Source organism: Ctenopharyngodon idella, chromosome 8, assembly GCF_019924925.1.
Source record: "Ctenopharyngodon idella isolate HZGC_01 chromosome 8, HZGC01, whole genome shotgun sequence".
Taxonomy (NCBI): domain Eukaryota; kingdom Metazoa; phylum Chordata; class Actinopteri; order Cypriniformes; family Xenocyprididae; genus Ctenopharyngodon; species Ctenopharyngodon idella.
The window spans coordinates 21,961,593-21,987,914 of NC_067227.1; the positions used below are offsets into that span (position 1 = coordinate 21,961,593).

General features: G+C 38.3%; 1 protein-coding gene across 50 annotated transcripts in view; it reads left to right on the plus strand.

Moving 5' to 3' along the window:
* LOC127517431 (uncharacterized) overlaps positions 1-26,322 on the plus strand; it is a 44,722-nt gene that overhangs the window by 17,225 nt on the left and 1,175 nt on the right. For 15 of the 50 annotated variants that reach the window (XM_051903078.1, XM_051903077.1, XM_051903049.1 and 12 more), the window contains 34 exons: positions 16-168; positions 269-433; positions 550-702; positions 819-983; positions 1,094-1,246; positions 1,347-1,511; positions 1,611-1,763; positions 5,594-5,758; positions 6,284-6,367; positions 7,865-7,960; positions 8,120-8,212; positions 8,418-8,507; positions 8,659-8,751; positions 8,928-9,020; positions 9,174-9,254; positions 11,519-11,611; positions 11,819-11,911; positions 12,119-12,211; positions 12,417-12,509; positions 12,715-12,807; positions 13,016-13,105; positions 13,303-13,359; positions 13,596-13,688; positions 16,526-16,612; positions 17,703-17,885; positions 18,432-18,544; positions 18,811-18,869; positions 18,979-19,115; positions 19,285-19,476; positions 20,542-20,742; positions 20,911-21,084; positions 21,537-21,715; positions 22,524-22,694; positions 22,904-24,289. In XM_051903078.1, coding sequence (XP_051759038.1) covers positions 16-168; positions 269-433; positions 550-702; positions 819-983; positions 1,094-1,246; positions 1,347-1,511; positions 1,611-1,763; positions 5,594-5,758; positions 6,284-6,367; positions 7,865-7,960; positions 8,120-8,212; positions 8,418-8,507; positions 8,659-8,751; positions 8,928-9,020; positions 9,174-9,254; positions 11,519-11,611; positions 11,819-11,911; positions 12,119-12,211; positions 12,417-12,509; positions 12,715-12,807; positions 13,016-13,105; positions 13,303-13,359; positions 13,596-13,688; positions 16,526-16,612; positions 17,703-17,885; positions 18,432-18,544; positions 18,811-18,869; positions 18,979-19,115; positions 19,285-19,476; positions 20,542-20,742; positions 20,911-21,084; positions 21,537-21,715; positions 22,524-22,694; positions 22,904-24,289 — 5,489 coding nt within the window. The remainder of the gene's footprint in view (positions 1-15; positions 169-268; positions 434-549; positions 703-818; positions 984-1,093; positions 1,247-1,346; positions 1,512-1,610; positions 1,764-5,593; positions 5,759-6,283; positions 6,368-7,864; positions 7,961-8,119; positions 8,213-8,417; positions 8,508-8,658; positions 8,752-8,927; positions 9,021-9,173; positions 9,255-11,518; positions 11,612-11,818; positions 11,912-12,118; positions 12,212-12,416; positions 12,510-12,714; positions 12,808-13,015; positions 13,106-13,302; positions 13,360-13,595; positions 13,689-16,525; positions 16,613-17,702; positions 17,886-18,431; positions 18,545-18,810; positions 18,870-18,978; positions 19,116-19,284; positions 19,477-20,541; positions 20,743-20,910; positions 21,085-21,536; positions 21,716-22,523; positions 22,695-22,903; positions 24,290-26,322) is intronic. The other 35 variants (XM_051903033.1, XM_051903031.1, XM_051903032.1 and 32 more) reach the window with 35 other exon arrangements.

Genomic DNA, 26,322 nt, shown 5'->3' on the forward strand with positions numbered 1-26,322 from the left:
TTTTTATATATGCAGCTCCGCTGAAGTCGTTCAAATACACCATTGACATAAAGATCAATGCTTCAAGAGAAGCTGTGATAGAGCGCTTGAGAGGGTTGATTCGTGGACAGAAATTCCCCATGTGTGTCAAGAAAGGCATAAAAATCTCCAGTGCAAACATCAGTACAGGTAAGAGAAGTATAAGCCAGGTAATACTGTGTTGTCCACTTTCATCAGAAAAAATTGTTTATTTGTTTGTCCTCCAAAATCTTATTTGTTTAATTTTCAGTGTGTCTCTCAAACTCGAGCCAAACCGAATGCAAATGTGAGAATCAATATGCTTGGCGCTCTGAACAATGCTCTAAACATGGCGCTTGTAGCCCCAGTCAAAATGGTACATGTGGATGCATCGCTTCTCTTCCAACTGATGGGGCGTTCTGCCGGCCACCACCTGGTAAAGAAGTCTCTATTTATTTTGAATCCAAGTTGACAATTGGTGTGATTGGTATTTTAAAAATGGCTGGATTATAAAGTCTGATACAGTTTTTGACCGCTCAATTATTTTTGCAGCTCCACTAAAGTCATTCAAATACACCATTGACATAAAGATCAATGCTTCAAGAGAAGCCGTGATAGAGCGCTTGAGAGGGTTGATTCGTGGACAGAAATTCCCCATGTGCTTCAAGAAAGGCATGAAAATCTCTAGTGCAAACATCACTGCAGGTAAGAGAAGTATAAGCAGATTAACACCATTGTGTCCACATTTATCAAAAAAAAAAAAAAAAAAAAAAAATTTTTAGTTAGTTTGTCCTCTAAAATCTTATTTGTTTAATTTTCAGTGTGTCTCTCAAATTCGAGCCAAACCAAGTGCAAATGTGAGAATCAGTATGCTTGGCCCTCTGAACAATGCTCTAAACATGGCGCTTGTAGCCCCAGTCAAAATGGTACATGTGGATGCATCGCTTCTCTTCCAACTGATGGGGCGTTCTGCCAGCCACCACCTGGTAAAGAAGTCTCCATTTATTTTAAATCTAAGTTGACAATCGGTGTGATTGTAAAATCTAATGCAGTTTTTGACAGCTTCATAATTTTTATTTTTGCCTAATTTTTGAAGCTCCGCTGAAGTCGTTCAAATACACCATTGACATAAAAATAAATGCTTCAAGAGAAGCCGTGATGGAGCACTTGAGAGGGTTGATTCGTGGACAGAAATTCCCCATGTGTGTCAAGAAAGGCATAAAAATCTCCAGTGCAAACATCACTGCAGGTAAGAGAAGTATAAGCCGAGTAATACTGTGTTGTCCACTTTCATCAGAAAAAATTGTTTATTTGTTTGTCCTCCAAAATCTTATTTGTTTAATTTTCAGTGTGTCTCTCAAACTCGAGCCAAACCGAATGCAAGTGTGAGAATCAATATGCTTGGCCCTCTGAACAATGCTTTAAACATGGCGTTTGTGACGATGCTCAAAATAGTACATGTCGATGCATCGCTTCTCTTCCAGCTGATGGGACGTTCTGCCGGCCACCACCTGGTAAAGAAGTCTCTCTTTATTTCAATTCCAAGTTAACATCTGCCATGACTGTAATGCCTCATGCAGTTTTTGACAGCTTGATTATTTTTATTTTTTCAGCTTCGCTGAAGTCATTCAAATACACCATTGACATAAAGATCAATGCTTCAAGAGAAGCCATGATAGAGCACTTGAGGGCGTTGATTTGTGGACAGAAATTCCCCATGTGTGTCAAGAAAGGCATGAAAATCTCCAGTGCAAACATCACTACAGGTAAGAGAAGTATATGTGTAACAAGGACTGATTGGGATTCATATGCATTTATTCATATGATTGGGATTCATATGCAGTTTATTTAGAGGCAGGCAGCAAACAGCAGAAATCGAGAACCAGGTAAACAAACAGAGTCACAGGCAAGTAGCAGAGTGTCATAATCAAACCGTAATCCAGACAAGGTCATACACAGGCAAGGTAACAGGGAATAACGGTTAGAATTGTAGCCGGAGCAAACAAGACTTCACAATGATAGAGAAAAAACACAGGGATTAAATAGTCTGGGTAATGTGCAATGGGTGTGGATGCAATCAGTCCAGGTATGTGGGTTCTTGGAAAATGCAGTCCAACGTTAAAACTCAGGCAAGTGAGACCTCCAGTGGATCTTCACCGGCGTTCATAACAGAGCCCCCCCTCCCCCTGCGAGTGGCTCTTGATGCGAGGAAGCATCTGATGTTGGGGTCTTCCTCGAGGTCGAGAGGCAGGTCTCTCAAGGGGGGTTCTATGAAATTCTGTGATGAGAGTGGGGACGAGGATATCATTCGCATTGGCCCAGGACCTCTCCTCCAGGCCATACCCTTCCCAGTCGACCAGATATTGGATCTAGCATCCCTGACATCTGGAATCTAGAAGATCTCGCACTTGATATGCCTCTTCACCATCCACGATCATGGGTGGTAGTAGATCTGTTGGCAGTACATTTGCAGAAACTTGGTGAGTTCTTGATTTAATCTTTCCATCTGGCTATTAGATTGGATGTGGTATCCTGAAGTAAGACTTATGTTGATGCTGAGTAGGCAAAAGAAATCTCTCCAAACCCTTGATGTAATTTGAGGGCCTCAGTCAGAAACAATGTCCTCACGAAGTTTATAGTACTGTAACACACAGTGAAGGAGATGCTAGCGAAGGCTGATGGGAGCTTTGGAAGAGGTATTAGTCAACATGCCTTGGAAAATCAATCCATGACAGTTAATATATTGGCATTACCTTGCGAGACTGGAAAGATCGGTGATGATATCAATGGCTGTGTGGGACCATGGTTGTTGAGGTATGGGTAGGGGTTGCACTAGACCTGCAGGTAGTTGTTTTGAAGATTTGGCTGTGGCACAGTCATGACAGTTGTTTATAAAATGCCTGGATGACCTATACTAACAGAAGAGCGAACCCAGCTAATGACTCTTTCCCACAGATTCGGTGGGATAAATGTTCGGTTGAGAGGGCAATCTGGAGGAGGTGGGTTCTGTGCATGGGCCTGCATGATCTTGGACATGATATCCTATTGGACTGGGGCTAGAATTAAGGATGATGAAGTGATGGGTTCTGGGGAAGGTTGAGTTGAAACATACTGACGAGGTAGAGAGTCTGCTTTAATGTTCTTGGAGCCTGGTCGATAAGTGATTGAGAAGTTAAATCTAGTGGAAAAATAGTGCCCATCTAGCTTGTCTGTGGTTTAGTCTTTTGGCTCAAGATTGCAATGGTCAGTTAATAAAATGTCTCCATTCTTCAAATGTGGCTTTCATGGTTAGTTGTTTGTGGTTGCCCACATCGTAATTCTGCTCGGCAGGGGTGAGTTTGTGGGAATAATAAGCACATGGAAAAAGCTTTGGGGGATTACCTTGACTTTGAGAGAGAATGGCGCCAATACCCGAGCTTGAAGCATCTACCTACATTACGAATGGCACATTGGGGTCAGGATGATGCAAAATGGGAGCAGAGGTGAAACGACTCTTCAGTTTGTTGAAAGCTTGAGCAGTGATGGCAGATCAGTAAAGCTTGGCATGTCCACCCTTTATCATGGAAGTGAGTATTGCTGCGACTGTGCTGAAATTTCTGATAAAACTTCTGTAAAAGTTAACCCATCCTAAGAACCGTTGTAACTCCTTTACCATGGTCAGCTGAGGCCAGTTCAGGACTGCCCTCAATTTGCTATCATCCATGGAAACCTCTTCAGGACTGATGTTGAAACCGAGGAAAGAGATCGAAGTTTGATGGAATTTGCACTTTTCTGCCTTGGCCTACAGTTGGTGCTCGATGAGATGTATCAGAACTGCTCTATACAATCAGTCACTGGTTCAACATTTCCCTGAAAACGTCATTTATGAAAGATTGGAACCCAGAAGGACTGTTATCCAATCCGAACGGCATATCAAGATATTCATAGTGCCCGCTACTGGTTGAAAAGACTGTTCCATTCATCTTCTTCCCGGATGCGAATGAAATTGTAAGCGCAGAGGAGCTCGAGCTTGGTATAATATTTGGCTGCTCTTAGTACTTCTAAAGTTGATGGGACCAGGGGTAGTGGATACCTTGAGAGTTATTTCATTTAAGCCATGATAATCAATGCAAGGTCGATGGCCACTATCCTTTTTCCCGACAAAGAAAAATCCTACTGCCGCCAGAGAAGAGGATGGATGGATGAACCCCTTGGCCAGTTCTTCCTCAATGTAGTCTTTCATTACTTTAGATTCAGATTCTGATAATGGGAAAATTCTGCCTCATGGAAGAATAGTACCAGGTAACAGCTCAATGGCACAAATCACTAAGTCAATGGCGAGGTAGTTGTGAGGCTTTGGTTTTGTTGAATGCTTCAACTAGGTCGGCGTACTTAGGAGGTAGATTTGGAGCTGCCTTGGACTCGTCTGATATTGTAGTGGTTCTCATAGGTATAGGGAGGGCTGGTTTTAAACATGTGGAAGAGCAAGTGGTGTCCCAGCGTGTGATGTGCTTCTTTCACCACGAAATTTGAGGGTTATGAGGGCTTTTTTGCAACCAGGTTAAACCAAGGATAACTGGATTGTAAGGTGAATGTATGATGAAATTTGGGTTGTTTGGGAGTGTAACACTCCAACTTGAAGAATGAGGTCAATGGTGGTGTGTAATGCTGGACAAGCCCCCAACAGATGTCCATCTAGCATTGCCAATGCCAAAGCAGATTTACAGGGGATTGGTGATATCTTATATCTGTCTAACAGAGCCTTAGAGGTTATAGTGTTTGAGAGGAATGTTAACTATACTGGTACTTCAATATACAATGTGAGTCGAAGAGAATAAATCATTACACTCACACTGCGTTTAAATGGTTGGGAAGGTTGTGTCGGGCAATTTGCTCTCAGGTGTCCAGCTTGACCGCAGTATAGACACAATTGATCTCTGATGCGTCATACCCGCTCTTCTGCAGAGAGGTGAGTGCATCCAATTTGCATAGGTTCAGCATTGTCATAGTACTGATTTGTCTGACAGGGAGGGCTGGAATCTCGGGTTAATCTCCTTGAACGGATGAGATTATCGATACGAATGAGCAATTCTATGAATTGGTCTAGAGTTTTTTCCCTCATCACGACAGGCCAGCTCTGACTGAACGTCCACATTTAACCCCTGACAGAACAGAAGTTTTAGCGTGTCCTCCACCCATATGGTTTGAGCAGCGAGAGTGCGAAACGAGAAAGCAAATTCCGCAGAGGTATTCTTGCCCTGGCGGAGAGCAAGTAGTAGTTCTCCAGCACTCCTTCCTCCCTCAGGAGGTTTGAATACTTTTTTCAGACATTGTACGAAATTGTTGAAGGTGGTGTGGTTCAACCCCTGATAACACACCTCAAAATTGTAGCTGGGGCAAACAAAACTTTACAATGAGAGGGAGAAAACACAGGGCTTAAATAGTCTGGGTTATTACTCAGGTTAAAACTGAGGTCAGTAAGACCTCTGGTGGCTGATTGAAGGATCTTCACCGTTGTTCGTGACAATAAGTGCAGTAATACCGTTCTGTCAACATTCAATAGAGAAATTATTTATTTGTATGTCCACCAAATCTTCATTATTTGTTTATTTTCCAGTGTGTCTCTCAAATTCGAGCCATACCGAGTGCAAGTGTGAGAATCAATATGCTTGGCCCTCTGAACAATGCTTTAAACATGGCGCTTGTGGCCACAGTCAAAATGGTACGTGTGGATGCATCGCTTCTCTTCCAACTGATGGGGCGTTCTGCCGGCCACCACCTGGTAATGTCTCTCTTTATTTCAAATCCAATTTGACAATTGGCGTGATCATAAAGTCTGATGCAGTTTATGACCATACAATTATTTTCATCTTTTATTAATGTATGCAGCTCCACTGGAGTCATTCAAATACACCATTGACATAAAAATCAATTAGTGTGATCGTACAGTCTCGTGCAGTTTTTGAGCAGTCGATTATTTTTGTCACCCCCTTGTAAGCTTCTCTATATTACAAGTCAAAGCTGACAATTAATGTAATCGTAAAGTGCTGTGAAATTTGTAGCTATTACATCCAGTTACATGAAAGCCAGCTGTTATTTTTTAACATCATACAGTAGGGCATGTCTTTCTTTTCTAGATTATGTTTTTCACTGTTTAGTGGAACACTAAATCAGCTTTTACTATTACTTTTGTTAAAATTACTTGTATTTATTTTGATAGACAGCAGGGTATACATTTCTCTTGATGAATAGTATTTGACAATAAAGGTAATGTAATCAGATTAATTTATATCTTTGGTTATCACAGGCTGTCCCATACCTTCAACCACAATCCCAAACACAAGTGTGTCTATAACATCTACACCATCAGTGCCAACAGCAACAAATACAGGTATTACTTTTTTGCAGCGCACTTAGCAACAAATGTGACAATACTCAATATGTTAATTTGTAAATATGACTTAAAGGATTAGAAAATAAAATTACCCAAAGCTTTACTCACCCTCAAGACATCCTAGTTGTATATGGCTTTCTTCTTTCTGATGAACACAATCAGAGTTATATTAATAAATATCCTGACGCATCCAAGCTTTATGACCAATGAGTATGAAGCTCAATAAAGTGCATCCATTCATCATAAACGTACTCCACATGGCTCCGGGGGGGTTAATAAAGGCCTTCTGAAGTGAAGCTGTTTGTTTAAGAAAAAAATCTATATTTAACAAGTTATAAAGTAAAATATCTAGCTTCCGTCCAGACTGCCTTCCGTATTCTACTTACGAAGAAAGTGTAACACCTCTCGCAGTTCAAAACACTTACACTGTGTCCTATGCATTTCTGTAGTTTAATATGGAAGGTGGTCTGGCGGAAGCTAGATATTTTACTTTATAACTTATTAAATATGGATATGTTTCTTATACAAATGCATCGCTTCGCTTCAAAAGGCCTTTATTAACCCCCGGAGCCGTGTGAAGTACGTTTATAATGGATGGATGCACTTTCTTGAGCTTCACACTCGTTGGTCCCGTTCACTGCCATTATAAAGCTTGGATGCGTCAGGATATTTATAAATATAACTTTGATTGTGTTCATCAGAAAGAAGAAAGTCATGTAGACCTAGGATGTCTTGAGTAAAGCTTTGGGTAATTTTCATTTTAAAGTGAACTAATCATTTAATTTTTGTAATTAATTAATTTTAGGGATGTTGAATATTTACCCTAGTTGTGATGTGTTGATTTTCAAATTGTGTTTCTTAAAAAATTATATTTGGTGTAGAATTCCAAGTGGTCTGCTAGTAGAATAATTTTTTCTTAATAAAATGTAAAAACTTCACATTATATTTAAATGTAAATGTAAAAACCATATCAGAACTTAAACACTGTTATCAACTTTTTCTATTACAACTTTAAGTATCGGTCTTAGCTGTACGTTTACGGACAACGATGTGCTTAAAACTGAGATGTTTTTCCTTTGGGTTTTCCGCATACAGACAACACCAATGTCAAAACGATCCCCATTTATACAAATCCGTGAAAACGACTAAAAACGCTGTATTCTGCTGGCAGGCCATTAGATGGCGATGAAACACTATAGACTAAACGTGTAATGCGCATGTGCATGACGTAATCGTTTTCACAGATTCGCCGTTTTTGTTGTTTACACGGAGACCGTTTTCAAAAACGTGCACTTTGAAACCCATTTTCTTTGCATTTTCAGACCACCAAAACGCTGTTTTTGTGTAAATGAATGGCCAAAGCACATAAAAAGTTTTCCGTTTTTAGTTTAAAATGGTGTCGTGTAAACGGCCCCTTAGACAGTAGTGTATATTTAAAAAAAAAAACAGTTAAAATGAATTGAATCAGATTAATCAGTCCTTGCTTTTTTGTAGATGTTACCACCCTCACAACCCCGATCCTAAACACAACTCGTGAAGTAACAACAATAACAAGTAGTCCATCATCCACTCCAGTAGCAGAAATGACAAGTGATAATTTATTTCTATTTATATTGTATATTCACCAACAACTAAAACCTTTAGAGATGTCTTTAGCAATTACTATTACATATTGTTTAGTAGTTGCCAGACTAGACAATATTAATTACTTCTTATCTCAGTTTTAATTTGAAGTTTGATTTTTTTTAGATGTTACAAGCCTTTCAACCCTGATCCCAAACACAACTGACAGTACAGCAATGACGAGCGCTCCAGCATCTACTCCAACAATAGAAACAACAAGTAAGTGATCATAAAATTGTATTTGCATGGCATCATCACCAACAACTGAAATCTTCAGAGACGTGTTAAGCACATACCATATTTACTTATTGTTCAGTAGCTGCCAGACAAAGCTAATTACTTCCCACGTCTGTTTGAATTTGATTTTTTTTTTTGTAGATTTTATAACATACAAGATATTCATTACCTCTTTTTGATTTTATAGATGTTACAAGCCTTCCAACTCTGATCCCAAACACAACTGACAGTACAACAATAACAAGCGCTCCAGCATCTACTCCAACAATAGAAACAAGTAAGTGATCATATAATTTTATTTACATGGTACATCACCAACAACTAAAGAGATGTGTTTATCACTTACCACATTTATTTATTGTTCCGTAGTTGCCAGACAATATTAATTACTTCCCATGTCTGTTTAAATTTAATATTTGATTTTGTAGGTGTTACAAGCCTTCCAACCCTGATCCCAAGCACAACTGACAGTACAACAATAACAAGTGCTCCAGCATCTACTCCAACAGTTGAAACAACAAGTAAGTGATCATACAATTTTATTTACATGGCATCATCACCAAAACCTAAAATCTTCAGAGATGTGTTTAGCACATACTATGTTTAATTTTTGTTCAGTGGTTGCCAGACAAAATTAATTACTTTCCATGTCTAATTGAATTTGATTTTTATTCATTACCTATTTTTGATTTTTTAGATGTTACAAGCCATTCAACTCTGATCCCAAGCACAACTGACAGTACAACAATAACAAGTGCTCCAGCATCTACTCCAGCAATAGAAACAACAAGTAAGTGATCATATAATTTTATTTATATGACATCATTACCAACAACTAAAACCTTCAGAAATGTTTAGTACATACCATGTTTACTTGTTGTTCAGTAGTTGCCAGACAAAATTAATTACTTTCCATGTCTAATTGAATTTGATTTTTATTTAGTAGATCATACAAGCCCAAACACAACTGACAGTACAACGATAACAAGCGCTCCAGCATCTACTCCAAAAGAACAAACACCAAGTGATCATATTATTTTATTTACATGGCATCATTACCAACAACTAAAACCTTCAGAGATGTTTATCACCATGTTTACTAAAGCAATAATCCCTAAGAAGCCATGGTTTACTGTGAATTTATAACAGCTAAGGGGCGTTGTTAGGCATGACGCGGAGAGGAGCTTATTGCTTTTATAAAATGGTTACCACATAATACAAATATTAAAGCCAAAAAATATGTATCAATGCGACTTTCATGAAGTAAAATCATTAAGAGCCTTCCTTCCGCTGGAAATAAATAGTCCCTGACAATGAACAGCAATAGAAGTTATATTTATTACGCCATTAGATGGCGGTAAAGATTATCTTTATGAGCGAGTCAGTCGCAAAGACTTTTATATTGAAACTTGTTGTGAACATGGAACAAGACGCAAATGACAAATGCTTTAAGTAGCGCTGTCAGTGTCAGAAGGGCACGGGAAAACCCAATAAATGTTAAAAGGACAAGGTCGCAGCGGATATTCAAACTGATTTTTTATTATGAACATGTAGGGAACTGACCTGAAGGAAAATGCTAAATCTGAATGCAGGTAATACACTTGGTCACTCGATATCTCTCTCACAATACTCTTCTACATAATGGTAAGCTTCAATTAACAAAATCAATTGAGAACAAACATGTTTACGTTGCTAAGAGTGGTTGCTAAGATAGAAGCAGCAACATACACGGTGCGTTCCAAACGGGATATATCGCCCTCCGAAGGGCACTTCGGAGTGAAAACAATCATAGCTGCCATATTGAAGGGTCGTTCCAAACCGAAGTGCTCAAAACTGGCCACTTAAAAGGGCCCTTCGGAATGAAAGGGTTAGTTCACCCAAAAATTAAAATTCTGTCATTAGTTACTCACCGCCATGTGGGTCTACACCCGTAAGATCTTTGTTCATCTTCGGAACACAAACTAAGATATTTTTGATGAAATCCAATGGCTCAATGAGGCCTCTATTGCCAGCAAGTTAATTTACACTTTCAATGCCCAGAAAGGTACTAAACACATATTTAAAACAGTTAATGTGAGTTCAGTGGTTCTACCTTAATATTATAAAGTGACAAGAATACTTTTTTGTGCACCAAAAAAACAAAATAACGACTTTTCAACAATATCTAGTGATGGCCAATTTCAAAATACTGCTTTGAATCTTTTGTTTCGAATCAGCGGTTCGGATCGCCTGTCAAACTGCCAAACTGCTGAAATCATGTGACTTTGGCACTCCAAACCACTGATTTAAAACAAAAAATTCAAAGCAGTGTTTTGAAATCAGCCATCACTAGATATTGTTGAAAAGTCCTTATTTTGTTTTTTGTTTTTTTTTTGTTGTTGTTTTTTGGTGCACAAGAAGTATTCTTGTCGCTTCATAACATCAAGGTTAAACCACTGTAGTCACATGAACTGTTTTTAATACCTTTCTGGGCATCTGAAAGTGTAAATTAACTTGCTGGCAATAGAGGCCTCACTGAGCCATCGGATTTCACCAAAAATATCTTAATTTGTGTTCCTAAGATGAACGAAGGTCTTACAGGTGTGGAACGACATGAGGGTGAATAATAAATGACACAATTTTCATTTTTGGGTGAACTAACCCTTGAAGGATTTTGAAGGGTACAACTGATGGACAGTTCGGGCCCCCATGATCCTTTGCACAGGGAAGTTGTTTGACGTCACAGAATGGGTACAGGAGGCTCGTAGTTCGATTTTACTTATAAATGTATATATAGTATTTTTCTATACTACTGTAATATTTATACGAGTTAGATTTGGTACATTATTGTGGTCAAAACAACGTTGTGCTTCAACAAAAAATACTTTACAGCTACCTTTATCAGTCCATTCAAATGTTTCAAATACATAGACACAATATACATTATATTTAACGTAAAAGGCCTTGGTGCGATAAACCAAAAATAAATAAATAAATAAACTAGCATTAAACAAAAGGCGCAGCTTGTGTTTTTTGGGGGGTCAACCAGTGTACAAAATGTGCGACAAAGGCGCTTCCTTGATTGTTAGGGCATAGGGATGAGCCCTTCCGAATGGAATGCAGGGAAACACTTAGAGGTGCAGCAATACTTATGTGATGTGGTCAGCTGTATGTTTTTGGGAATTTTACAATGGCTTCGAATGCGGCTCAACCAATCAGAATCAAGGGCCGGAACTATCCGTTTTATAATTTTGATTTTGTAGATTTTACAACATACAAGATATTCATTACCTCTTTTTGATTTTGTAGATGTTACAAGCCTTCCAACTCTGATCCCAAACACAACTGACAGTACAGCAATGACGAGCGCTCCAGCATCTACTCCAACAATAGAAACAACAAGTAAGTGATCATATTATTTTATTTTCTTGGCATTCTCACCAACAACTAAAACCTTCAGAGATGTGTTTATCACTTACCATGTTTATTTATAGTTAAGTAGTTGTCAGACAATATTAATTATTTCTTATCTCACTATGAATTTGATTTTTGATTTTATCGATCCTACAACATACAAGATATTCATATTACCTAATTTTGATTTTGTAGATGTTACAAGCCTTCCAACTCTGATCCCAAACACAACTGACAGTACAGCAATGACGAGCGCTCCAGCATCTACTCCAACAATAGAAACAACAAGTACGTGATCATATTATTTTATTTTCTTGGCATCCTCACCAACAACTAAAACCTTCAGAGATGTGTTTATCACTTACCATGTTTATTTATAGTTAAGTAGTTGTCAGACAATATTAATTATTTCTTATCTCACTATGAATTTGATTTTTGATTTTATCGATCCTACAACATACAAGATATTCATATTACCTCATTTTGATTTTGTAGATGTTACAAGCCTTTCAACCCTGATCCCAAACACAACTGACAGTACAACAATAACAAGCACTCCAGCATCTACTCCAGCAATAGAAACAACAAGTAAATGATCATATAATTTTATTTAAATGGCATCGTCACCAACAAGTAAAACCTTCAGAGATGTGTTTAGCACATACCATGTTTAATTATTGTTCAGTAGTTGCCTGACAATATTAATTACTTCCCATGTCTGTTTGAATTAAATTTTTGATTTTGTAGATTTTACAACATACAAGATATTCATTATCTCTTTTTGATTTTGTAGATGTTACAAGCCTTCCAACTCTGATCCCAAACACAACTGACAGTACAGCAATAACAAGTGCTTCAGCATCTACTCCAGCAATAGAAACAACAAGTAAATGATCATATAATTTTATTTAAATGGCATCGTCACTAACAAGTAAAACCTTCAGAGATGTGTTTAGCACATACCATGTTTAATTATTGTTCAGTAGTTGCCTGACAATATTAATTACTTCCCATGTCTGTTTGAATTAAATTTTTGATTTTGCAGATTGTACAACATACACGATATTCATTATCTCTTTTTGATTTTGTAGATGTTACAAGCCTTCCAACTCTGATCCCAAACACAACTGACAGTACAACAATAACAAGCACTCCAGCATCTACTCCAGCAATAGAAACAACAAGTAAATGATCATATAATTTTATTTAAATGGCATCATCACCAACAACTAAAACCTTCAGAGATGTGTTTATCACTTACCATGTTTATTTATAGTTAAGTAGTTGCCAGACAATATCAATTACTTCTTATCTCACTATGAATTTGATCTTTGATTTTATAGATCCTACAACATACAAGATATTCATTATTACCTGATTTTGATTTTGCAGATGTTACAAGTCTTTCAACCCTGATCCCAAACACAACTGACAGTACAACAATAACAAGCGCTCCAGCATCTACTCCAACAGTAGAAACAAGTAAGTGATCATATAATTTAATTTAAATGGCACCAACAACTAAAATCTTTAGAGATGATTAGCACATACCATGTTTACTTATTGTTCATTAGTTGCCAGATAATATTAATTATTTCCCATGTCTGTTTGAATTTGAATTTTGATTTTATAGATCTTACAACATACAAGATATGCATTACCTCTTTTTGATTTTGTAGATGTTACGAGCCTTCCAACTCTGATCCCAAACACAACTTACAGTACAGCAGTAACAAGTATGTCAACATCTACTCTAACAGTAAAAACAACAAGTGATCATATATTTTTATTTAAATGGCATAGTCACCAACAACTAAAGCCTTCAGAGATGTGTTTAGCACATACCTTGTTTATTTATGTTAAGTAGTTGTCAATCTATTTTAATTACTTCCCATGTCTGTTTAAAATAGATTTTTGATTTTGTATATTTTACAACATACAAGATATTCATTACCTCTTTTTGATTTTGTAGATGTTACAAGCCTTTCAACCCTAATCCCAAACACAACTGACAGTACAACAATAAAAAGTGCTCCAGCATCTACCCCAACAGTGGTAACAACAAGTAAGTGATCATTTAATTTTATTTACATGGTATGTCTAATCAGAACACTGCCACCTGGCGGAATCATCTCCGGCCGCCTCTTCCCTGCAGGAGGTTGACAAAGTCAGCTTTCTTGACTACTCCATCTCGCAGGGTGGCCTCTTTGGCGACATTGTCGAGGACTTTGCCCAGCAATTCTTGGCAGTCAAGCAGCAGACGGAGGCGATTAAACACATCTTGCCTCTGCGTGATTCCACCGCCACATACAGGCCACCGAGGTCATGCTCGATGTCTTCTCATCACTGAGGGCATCCGCCTGTGGCTGCCATACCAGCTCCGTCACACCCAGAACCCAGTCGATAGCCTTGAGCTGCATGCAGGAAATCGACGCAGCCCACTTGTCAGGCAAGTGCTAAGAACCCCAAGAAGGTTTTGAAGCATCCCTGAGATGAGTGACCCAGGGATGGCAGCAGCTGCTCTTCCTCAGGAGACACTGAGCGCACCACTCCTTCCCCTGGTGGAGGTCCTGTTGGAGAATCTTTTGTTCCTTTTTATTTTTGCTCCGCCACTCACCCAAATGGCAGTGGTACCTACATATTTCAAGAAAGAGCAGCTTCCTCATTCCCTAGGTCACACAGCGTCTGCAGCTCAGACATGCTGGATGCGAGTTTGTCGCCTCCTCATCTCTGGCCGCAACTCACACAAAGCCCCACACAGGTCAGTGCGGCATGTTCGGGCCTGGTTAGTGCCTCCCAATGATGCGATTCAGTTCGCCAGGCGCCCTCCCAGATTCAACAGTGTCCTTTTTACTTCGGTGACAGGCAAAGATGCCCCCGTCCTTTGTGCGGAAATTGCAGTCCTCTTGGTAAAGGACGCAATAGAGCCTGTCCCTCCAGCTGAGATGAAGGGATTTCACATTCTAGTTACATTCTGATTCTAGTTCACTCTCAAGATCTATTGTGTGCGCACAGAGACCTGGGTCCGGTTGCATAAACTGCTAAGACTAGTCTTACAAGTTAGTCATCACATTTTTTTCTTTAAGACTGTTCATAACTGTTTTAAGTCAAGTACATAAAAGCATAGAATGGTATCATTTGAAACCAAAAAGTAACACTGATTGCCCATGACTAATCACTAGTTGGTCATACTAGTACTTAAGACAAAGTCTTAACATATTGGCTATGTTTATGCAACTCGCAGCTGGTGTTCAGACACCTCAGCCGATTAGGGCTTCAGGTCAACTAGGAAAAGAGCAAGCTCTCCCCAATGCAGAACATCTCTTTTCTCGGGATGGAGTTAGACTCGGTCACTACAACGTCACATCTCACAAAGCAATTTCAGAAGCTAAAACAATTTCAGAAGCTCCTGGGGCATATGTCGTTCTCTGCAGTGGTAACGCCGCTTGGGTTGATGCATATGAGACTGGTTGTGCACTGGCTTCAGTATCAAGTCCCAAGATGGGCATGGTGCTACAGCTATGCACCATGACTGTCACGCCGATCTGTCACTTTACATTCAGCCCTTGGACAGACCTTGCATTTCTACAGGCAGGGGATCCCCTAGAACAAGTGTCCAGGAATGTTGTAACAACAGGTGCTTCCAAGTCGAGCTGGGGTGCTGTATGCAATGGGAATGCAGCCGTGGGCTCCTGGACAGGACCTTGATTGCTTTGGCATATCAATTACCTCAAGTTGCTAGCAGTTTGCTGGCCTTGTGAGGTTTCGGCCATTGATCCAGGGCAAGAACATGTTGGTCTGGACAGACAGACAACAAGGCGACAATAAGGCGACTGAAATTTCTGCGGGCCACTCAATTCTCAGATGACCTCAACCGTGCGGCAGATACAACGTCATGACAAGTAACGCTCCAGGGAGAGTGGAGACTCCATCTCCAGGTGGTCCAGCTGATCTGGAGTTGATTCGGCAAAGCACAGGTAGACCTGTTCACTTTCCAAGAATCTTCCCATTGCCTGCTGTGGTATTCCTTGACCTTGACTGGATTGTTGATGCCAGTGCCTTGGCATACCAGGCACAGAGTGAGCCATGCCCTTTTGGAGTATGAGCACACTCCATAAGGAGTGTTGCATCTTCCTGGGCTTTAGCCAATGGCACCTCTCTAACAGAGATCTGTAAAGTGGCAGGCTGGGTGACGCATAATATCTTAATATGACACGTAATATTTTACAATCTCTGGGTTGAGCCAGTATCAACTTGTGTGTTGTCAGGTATGAGCAGATAAAATGTGGGCAGCTAGCTGGGTGTACCACTTGCACACAGTGCCTTGGGGTGAAAACCCTTTTTTGTCCATGTTAGTTCCCCGTGCCAGCAAATCCTGGATGTGTTTTACTCTTCTGCACCCTGTGGCAGTCGAATTTGGCACAGGAATTCGATGCCAGGCCCAATACTCATGTAGTATGCCCTTTTCAGGTAATCGCTCCATATGTAGTGATTCCCTGTTGGTAATCACATATGATGTATTTTCCACGGTACGGTTTCCCTGTTGGTAAACGCGTGTCTTTTCCTAAGTAGAGTCTCCGCAGTTCTCTTTTTCCTACTTAGGAAGAAGAGCGCTTCCCCAGTGCCTAAATCTGGCTACACCCGTATGTCCAGGGGAGTGGCGAATGCAAATTCCACTCGCCAATTCTCAGTGGCCTTTTCTCAAAATATCAGATGTGTTTGGGGCTCCCAAGTGCGACCCCTAGTGTCAGTCTCGATACAACTTCTCATTCTCTCCATCAGGGTACGGAGGTTACAATAGTAACTGAGATGTCCACTAGTTACTAGACTATCTTTAATCCTTAACCATTAGGTTTATACTTGTCAGATCATCAAAACCTTTGCTTTTCATGCTTTTCATAGAGTTTACTACCCCTTCAACCCCAAACACAACTAAAATCACAACAGCAGTGACGAGTGCTCTGACATCTACCTCAACAACAGGAACAAGTAGGTTCTTCAACAGACTTCTTCATATCAGAGAAATGTTTTTGTGTGTGCTAAATCAGACTCCAGTTAATATTATTTAATTTATTTTTTGTTTATTTTACATTATTGTTTATATTCATATTGCTTGTTAATGTGTTTTTAAAATGGTAATTCCCCACAGCGCACAAATGCACTTGTTTCTCCAAATGATTTTATGATGTGAAATTAATGTAAACAGTCAGTTATGTCTTGGACAGGACAACACATCTGATATTTTAAAACAAATCTGTGGATTAGTGTGAATGCAACCTATTAGACCTGCTGCTATCTATGATGTTATCAGTAATAATCAAACGGCAATAATGCTGAGAAAAAGAGAAAATTGGATCAGATCATGAGGTGCCTAAAGATTCCCACTTATACAGTAACGCAAAAGTCAGGGCAGCACATATCGAGTGGCCCATCACCTTCTCTAAAAATAGGCAATAGCATTTTGTTTACGTTGGAGCCGGTAAAGCATCATTTGAAAGTTTGTGACAGCCACGTTTGTATTGAAAACAAGTCTAATACTTTTTTCCTTTACATTAACATGAAACTGTTACTACTGAGAAAAAAAGTACTTTTTAGTAATGTTGATAATGTGTAGTTTGAAAGCTTATAATTTATCTTATGGTGCATGGCACCGTTGTTATCTCTTCTCCTCATCAGTGCCATTTATTATGCTGAATCTGTAATTGTGTCTCTTCAATAGCATGTTAAAAGACATCATTCTGCGTAGAATTCAGATAGGTTGGATGCATTTTGTGGTCCGCACCAACTCGCGCATATGATCCTCTCTATGCTATCATGTCTGGAGCAGAGCACACTATGTGCGTGCTGCAGAGGTTTGCGTGACACTAACGCAAAAACTAGACTTCTTTCGGCCCATTGGATAGCTTTTACAACCTTAAGACAAACATATTCATACAAACAGCCAGAAAACTTCAATTTTGATTTCAGGGGGCCTTTAAAAAATATATTGTTTCAAATTTTTACTTTAAGTTTGTGATTACATAATTCATATATGAAATGTACACTTATTTTAATGGAAAAATAAACCCTCTATTCTTAGGTCAATCTACCACAACAAAACCACCACCATCAACCGTACTAACAACAAAAGCACCAACAGCTCCGCCACCACCACCACCAACAGAGCCACCAACAACAAAATCAATTACAGTAATACCAACAAAACCATTAATTACAACGCCAACAACAGCAAGAATGGTAACAACAATACCAGCAACAACCGGTAAGTAATGTTTACAGTATTTTTATTGTAAACTCTAGAAGAGCAGCAACTAAAAGAAATCTAAAGACAAAGAAGTTTACCCCATAATGAATGTTATAAACATATATAATGCCTAAAATATATCTGAAATGAAAATTGGGTGCTGGTGGTTAGTTGGTGCACAGATTTTTTTATTTGAATATTGATTAATTTGATAGCAATTTTCACACTTAGTTGTCTGTGATTCTTAACATAGTTTAGATAAATCTGGCAGTCACAGGAAATATAATGTCACATTTGACTAAATGTTGAAGTTTTGCCTTTTAGCAACATACAAAAGTAGCACATAAGTCACATTCTCTAGCAGAAATCTAAGTGTGTTAAAAACCAGAAAATTACTTTAACGACTGGACTGAAATTTTTAATAATAGTATGATAAACGTTTAATAATAGTATGACTTGTTTGCAAGTCCCAGTTATAACTTATGGGTTTATGGTCTTTTCATGCTTATAAAATCTGCTTGTTTCAATATTTTGTTATTGCTTTTTCTTTTCATTTTATTCCAGTAAATCAAGTAAATCGTCAGATATCACTGTCAATAGACGAGACATTTGATGCAAGCCTGAAAAACCAGAACAGTGACAAATTCAAGAAATACAAATCAGATATTGAGAAGGCAGTAAGTGTTAAATACATATTGCACTTTATGCAATTTTAATTAAATATAATCAATGTTTTTGCATTAGGGTATTAATTCAGCCATATAGTAAAACTATCATGTATTTTACTCCAGAGTTATTCAAGTCAACACTGTAAATAAGTAGATTAATGTAAAGCGAAAGGTGCTTGAAATTTTAACATTAAAACTATATGAACTTCATTGTAATATCACAATATTAAAAGCAATTAATAAAAAAAATTCTGACAAGGCTTTGTCTTATGTAGATCCATAGCAGCTACAAGGATGTAAAAGGTTTCATTTCTGCTACTGTCACTGGTTTTAGGTATGATATTTTTCCTCCCTAAGATTTTTTGCTTTGACATGGTCATTATACTTTTGTTAGTTGAAATGCATAATAGACAGTTTCTCATATGTTTTTTGTGTTTGAGCAGGCCTGGAAGTGTGATTGTAGACTTCTTTATTACGTCAGCTGAGGCGATACAGATTTCTGGGGAGATAAACCAAGCAATTTACACCAACATGAAAGAGCTTAATTTCAAAGTTGATCAGACTTCAATCGCTGAAACTGGTAAGATTTTGGATTCTTTAGAACAAATATGCAAAATTATTTCAGATATGCAAAAGACATGTTGTTCAATAGCCATTATATTTCAAAATAAACGTGCAAACGCATAGCAGTGTATGTAGTGTATGCTTCTTAAAGCTGTAACATGTCCATATCTGTCCATATGTTCCAGAGAATACAGACCTGAGATCAAGAGACATTGTTTTTCCTGAAAAAGATATGAAACTGTCCTGCCCTGCCACCAGCCCTCTTGGAAATGTAGTTTGGAAATTTCAAGGAAATAACATACAGCCAAGCAATCATTATGAGTTCTCATCAGATCATCTCACCCTCACAGTCAAGAGTGTTACCATCAGTGATAACGGTGAGTCTTTGAACCCATGGCAGATCAAAGCTGCAGATTAAACTTTCTTCTTTCAGATGAATACAATCGGAGTTAAATCAGTAATCACCCTGATCCTCCTAAGCTTTGTAATGGCAGTGCACGGAAACCACCTGTTTGAAACTCAAAAAAGTGCATTCATCCATCATAAACATACTCCACACGGCTCCAGGGAGTTAATAAAGACCTTCTGAAGCGAAGCAATGCTTTTGTGTAAGAAAAATATCCATATTTAACACGTTATAAAGTAAAATAACTAGCTTCCATCAGACCACCTTCCGTCTGACGTTGCGTCAGTTACACTTGTATCGTAAGTTGAATACGGAAGGCGTAGGATGAAGCGTTTTGAACTGTGAGAGGTGTTACACTTTCATCCTAAGTTGAATACAGAAGGTGGTTTGTCGGTAGCTTATTTTACTTTATAATGTGTTAAATATGACATAATCCCCTAATGTACATAACTGATTAGAAAAACCTAAGAAAAACTAAGAAGAAACAGAATTATTTCAACGAAAATACATCAAATGTGAAGTGTCATTCTGGGAATTGTGGGAATGTCAATTTACGGTTTTTCACTGTAAATTATACAATGACTTGTTAATTTTCACTTCCAAAAACTGAAAATTTAACAGTATTTTACTGTAAAATTACATTAAATGTACGGTTAGATCTATTACAGTTATTCACCGTATATAGTACGGAAACTTTTTGTAAACCAATTAACTGTTTTTCACCGCAGCATTTTTACAGTCTTTTACCGTTAAAATCACAATTATTTTTTACAGTGTGTACTAAGCAGGTGTCACTCATTTACACTCATTCCTCTGGCCTCGGTCCTCACAGCTCGCATCCTTGCAGCTCTCGTCCTCGCTCTGCTTGCCACAATTCAAATATTTTTTTAATTACAATAGTTCATTCTTAATAATTAGTAATTATTGATTTTTTTCATCTTAATCAAAGAAATAATCTGTGTACTATTAAGAAATAACTGTTTTAACTATTTTCACGTCTTTGAAACTGAAATTAAACGTATGTCTGTTTTTGTAGGTCGTTATGAATGTTTGTACAATACAACCACAGGGCCACATATTACTTGGGACAGGATTGACTACATTAAGCCATATCCCAATATGCAAGTACCTACTAATAAGACATACAAATGTGAAAATCAGCAGGTTGACGTCATCTGCTGTGTGCATTCTGATTACAACATACAGTGGGTGCAGAACAAAAAAATGCTGAGCAACAGTAAGTATTTATCAGAAATGGAAACAGTCATTTTGTAATTCTACAAATTCAGTCTTAAAACAGCAATGGGACAATTTTATTTATTTATATTTTTTTATTTAACTATTTTATTGAAGTATGTTAGTAGCCACATCTGTGATGTCTTTCATCTGCATCTTGTATTTCCAGAAGCTGATTCACTGAATTGTATTACACAACCGTTTACTATCTCGAGTGAAAGTTCATGTGGAACAAAAAGTATATTCACCTGCAAACTGGACAATAAAGATCTGCTTGGATTCTCATATAGCTCAAGGGCTGTGGAACTTGTGGTTGTTTCAAACCTTCTACCCCCAAACAGCCGTAAGTTGAAATTCTGTTTTCACCAATTCTGGGCCGTCACTTAAATTTACAGGGTCCAGAGTGCCATAGATGTGGTGCCATAGTGGTGTATCTTAGTGGTGCTTTCATTCCCCCACGACAATGACTCTGGACCAACATTATCATATAAACTCCTGGTTTCAAAGACAGAGGTTAGCCTAAGCCAGGATTAGGCTTTAGTTCAATTAGGATATTTAAGTTGCTTTTATAAACATACACTAGAATAAAAACATTACTTGTGTGCATCTTGAGACAAAACAATGGCACTGGCATATTTTAAGATATGCCAGTACAAGTTGCTTTCAGTTAAAACAGCTAAAACATGCATTTTAGTCTGGGACTAGTTTAAGCCTTGTCTGTGAATCCAGGGGATAATGTTTTACATTTTAAAATCAGTTAGTACTATATACATAATTTTCTACCTGTTTTCATAGCTGTCACATGCTTTGATGAAGTGTATGGTTTTGGACAAGTTGATGAACGTAAAGTGGGAGACTGTGAGAAAAATAAAGTTGGCTACCTAGAAGGAGTGTGTCAATCTAATGGCTTATGGAAAACTATAAACAACAACTGTGTTCTTCGTATCATTGATGTACTGCAAGAGGAATCAAAGGTTTGCTTTTCAGTTTTACTGCCTACCCTGCTGACTATAATGCACCCGTGCATCACAATAATAGTTATTTGGTGTAAAATTTTAGAAAAACACATATAGCTAATGTGGTAATAGAAACAGTTTTTTTTTTCACTTAGAAATGGCTAGTAAATTTTACAAATAATTACAAAATTACAAAGCGACAAAAGTTCTTTGTTTGTGCAAAAAAAAAAAAAAAACATAATTTACCAGTTTATTTACAAAATATTAATTTCCAATGCGAGTTCATGTAACAACGTCCGCTCTCATGTCAACACAACACGCATGCGTCATAATGCTCTTGTGAACGCGCTGAAGTCTGTAGATTAATATTTTGTAAATAAATTGGTAAATTATGTTTTTTTTATGCAAACAAAGCACTCACATGTCACATGGATTCATTTAATGATTTTTGCAACCTTTCTGGGGCTTGAAAATGGTAGTTGTGTAGTCAGATGGAGGGACAGAAAGTTCTCAGACTTCATTAAAAATGTCTTAATATTTGTTCCGAAGATGAACGAAAGTCTTATGGGTTTTGAATGACATGAGGGTAATTAATGACAGAATTTGAATTTTTTTGGGTGAATTAACCCTTTAAGTGTATCCATTTTTGTAAATACTTGTATGTTGAGTAGATCTGAAAGGCTGATGTTTGTGATATTTTTTTAATGACACAATTATCAGTCAATTTAGGAATTCAGACTCCAATTGCAAAATCCCCCCCCCCCCCCCCCCATTTTTTTTTTTTTTTTTTTTTGCTTAAACTTTTTTCTGTTTTCTTTTTCAAAAGGTTGTAGATCCTGAAACTTTAACAGATTTTGTGATTAAAGTGAGCAATGCCACCACAGTCAATAAAGTAGATATAGTTCAATCTCAAGCTACAGTTTCTACAATTGTGGAAATACTAAACAATATTGCAGATGTCTCTCAAAATGTTACACTGGATGAAGTTGTGGTAACGGTAAGCTAAAATTTATTGCTGTTATAGTTTGATGACTGTATTGCAGTAGTATTATTTGTCTATGAATCTATAAGCATTTTTATTATTATTTCATTCAGGTGTCTTTTTTAAGAAGAGAAACTGATAAAGCTAAAAATGAGCCTCTAATATGTATTTTAGGCCATCTAAATGTGATGCCTTTTAACATTTTCCAATCATTTATCTTACAGAATTTCCTCAATATAGTGGATGTCATTTCATCAGAGACAACGAAACCTGTATGGGCAGAGTTAAATTCAAATGGCGCAAGCCAAGGCAACAGCTCTCAACTCCTGAGTGCCATTGAAAATGTTATAAAAGCAACATCAGACAGCAATTTCAACATAACAAGTCCATCCAACTCATTCCTGTTCAAAAAAGTAACAACATCTGAAAACTTTAGGGATGTATTAAGGCTCAACTCAACAGCTGAAATATTCATCCCAGATATTACATCCACTCATAAAAATATTACAATCACAGCAGTGGCCTTCTCTTCCTTGGGCAATGTTATGCCTGGAAGAAATCGTACAGATAACCTAAATAAGACTGAAAATGTCATCAACGGACTCATTGTTGTAGTGAATACAAGCATATCTATCAACAACATAGAGCTGAGCTTTGAAAAACGCAGTAATTCAGTAACTCAAAACAATAATTCAGTAAACTTAGGGAACCCTCAGTGCGTTTTCTGGGAATTTAACCTTTTTAATCAGACTGGAGGATGGGACTCAACAGGATGTGAGATTATACGGGTAAACGGCACTGTCACTTGTCACTGTAATCACACCACTTCATTTTCAATATTGATGTCCCCTTTTGCTCCTGAAGATCTTGCCTTGTCTGTCATTACGTACGTTGGTGTTGCTATTTCGATAGCCAGCTTGGTTGTGTGCCTGATCATCGAAATGATCATCTGGAAGGACGTATCCAGAAACTCAACATCACATGTTCGCCATGTATCCTTAGTCAATATTGCTCTTTCTCTCCTGATCGCTGACATATGCTTCATTATCGGGGCTGCTGTCGCAAAGCCCGGAGAGGACTATACTAGCTCGTGTAGCGCTGTAGTGTTTTTCACCCACTTCTTCTACCTGGCCCTTTTCTTCTGGATGCTGGTCTCAGCCCTTCTGCTCCTCTACCGCACCACTGTGGTCTTCTCTCAGATTTCCAAATCGGTAATGATGGCGGTTGCCTTCATCTTGGGCTATGGCGCACCTGTCCTCATATCAGTTATTACCGTCGCCTCCACTGCCGGAAGTAAAAAATACGTCACTCAGAATGGAACATGCTGGCTGAATTGGGATGATTCCAGGGCCCTTCTGGCTTTTGTCCTACCAGCTCTGGTCATTGTGCTTGTCAATATTATTGTTGTGATAATAGTTATAGTGAAAATGCTCAGGAGGGGAGTGGGAGAGAGCAACAGTGATGAAAGGAAAGTCTTGGTGGTCATTCTCAGATGTGTGGCCATTTTGACGCCCCTCTTCGGCATCACATGGGGTCTCGGCTTGGGCATTATGATAGAGCCTAAAGCTTTGGCCATCCACTACTTGTTTACAATCTTCAACTCCTTGCAGGTATAAATGTTCACTTACTTATACTTTTTTTAACAGTGATTAATTTAAAGGAGTATTCTTGGTTCAGTATTGAAGCTCAATTATCTACCAGTGTTGATTATCACAAAAATTAATTTCATGCTCACTGTGAGGCATGTACAGTGGAAGTGAATGGGCCAATCTGTAAACATTAAAATACTCACCGTTTCAATAATATAGCCACAAGATGTAAACAATATGAGCAGCAATAACTTGAAGTAATAATTTTCTGTATGACTTCATCAGTCTCACATTGTTCTGGAGGAATTTTTGCCCACTCTTCTTTACAACATTGCTTCAGTTCATTGAGGTTTGCGGGCATTTGTTTATGCACAGCTCTCTTAAGGTCCCGCCACAGAATTTCATTCGGGTTGAGGACATTGACTGGGCCATTGCAACACCTTGATTCTTTTCTTTTTCAGCCATTTAGGCGTAGATTTGCTGGTGTTTTTGGGATCGTTGTCCTGTTGTATGACCCAGTATCAGTATCATTTTCCGTTCAATGGTGCGCTTGATGAATGAATTACACAAAACATACCTTTAAATGCAAAGAGAAACGCACGGACTGCAGATAAATTACCAACCAAACAAAAGCACATTCTATCCATGAGTGTTGTCGCGATTGTGCTCCCGTCTCGTTATAGCTTATACCGGATGATCAGTAGCGGTTCAATAAAATTCAATAAATACCTATTTACCTATTTGCACTTAACTCTAAAATAACTAATAAATAATAAAATTACTAGAGAACTTGCTGATTAAAATCAGCTTGAAATGGTATCTCATGAATCAAAGGTGAATCCGTAATTTCTTTACAATTTAAAGGTAGGCCTATACCGTGTTATTTCATCAGTCAATCGTGAAAGTCTGGTGATTGAAAGTTTCTGGCAACATTAAATCCAGGAGAGAAGACAATTCTAGAGAAAGAGCTAGTAGAGATTCACGAGTGCACAGGACAAAGTTTGAGCGCGTACACATAAAAGCAGAGCCATGAGACCACTGTATATTTGAAAGCGCGCGTCCAGTTTTGTGTGAGAATGAAATAAATCCGCCTGCAAGTGGAGAGATTTGTTACATGGATGCACTCTCCTGTTACAATAATGCACCCTTGACATTTGTCATTACAGTAATGCCACAGAAATGGCCTCAAATGAGCTATAAAAGTAAGAAAGTCATGTCTGAAAGCTGCAATCGTTTTTTTTTTTTTTAAATGAATGGAGAATATGTCGTGTTTTTCCGTGGGTGCTCGAGGGATCGGCGCCTATGGATGGCCTCACATTTGACTCTAGAATACTTTGGTATACAGAGGAGTTCATGGTCAAGTCAGTGACTGCAGGTTTCCCAGGTCCTGTTGCTGCAAAACAAGCCCAAATCATCACCAGCTACTTGACTGTTGGTATGAGGTGTTTTTGCTGATATGCTGTGTTTGGTTTTCACCAAATGTGGTGCTGTGCATTATAGGCAAACATCTCCACTTTGGTCTAACTGGGGCCTGTAGAGTCTGAGGTATAGTTCTTGGGTTTTTTTTTTTGCTATTTCTTTGAGCATTGCATGGTCTGACCTTGGGGTGAATTTGCTGGGACATCAACTCCTGGGAAGATCAGCAACTGTCTTGAATAATCTTTCTCACTGTAGAATGATAGACTTCAAATTGTTTGAAAATGGCCTTGTAACCCTTCCAAGATTGATGGGCAGCAACAATTGCTTCTCTAAGATCATTGCTGATCTCTGTCCTCCTTGGCATTTTGCTAACACACACCTGAATGCTCCAGACCGGCAATGATCAATTAATCAAGGGCATTTGATTAGCAGCGCCTGACTGATACTTACACTCTTATGGAAGCAGTAATGGTGTACTTAGTTTATCACCCATGGCTTCTCCATTTGGCCTTGTTTTTAGTAAATAAATAATGACAGTGTGCATTGTTGTTTATCTGAGGTTGCAAAGGACCAGATGATTTTTTTTATTATGTCCTGATACTTAAACCCCTCCCCTCCCCTTAAACCCCTCCCCC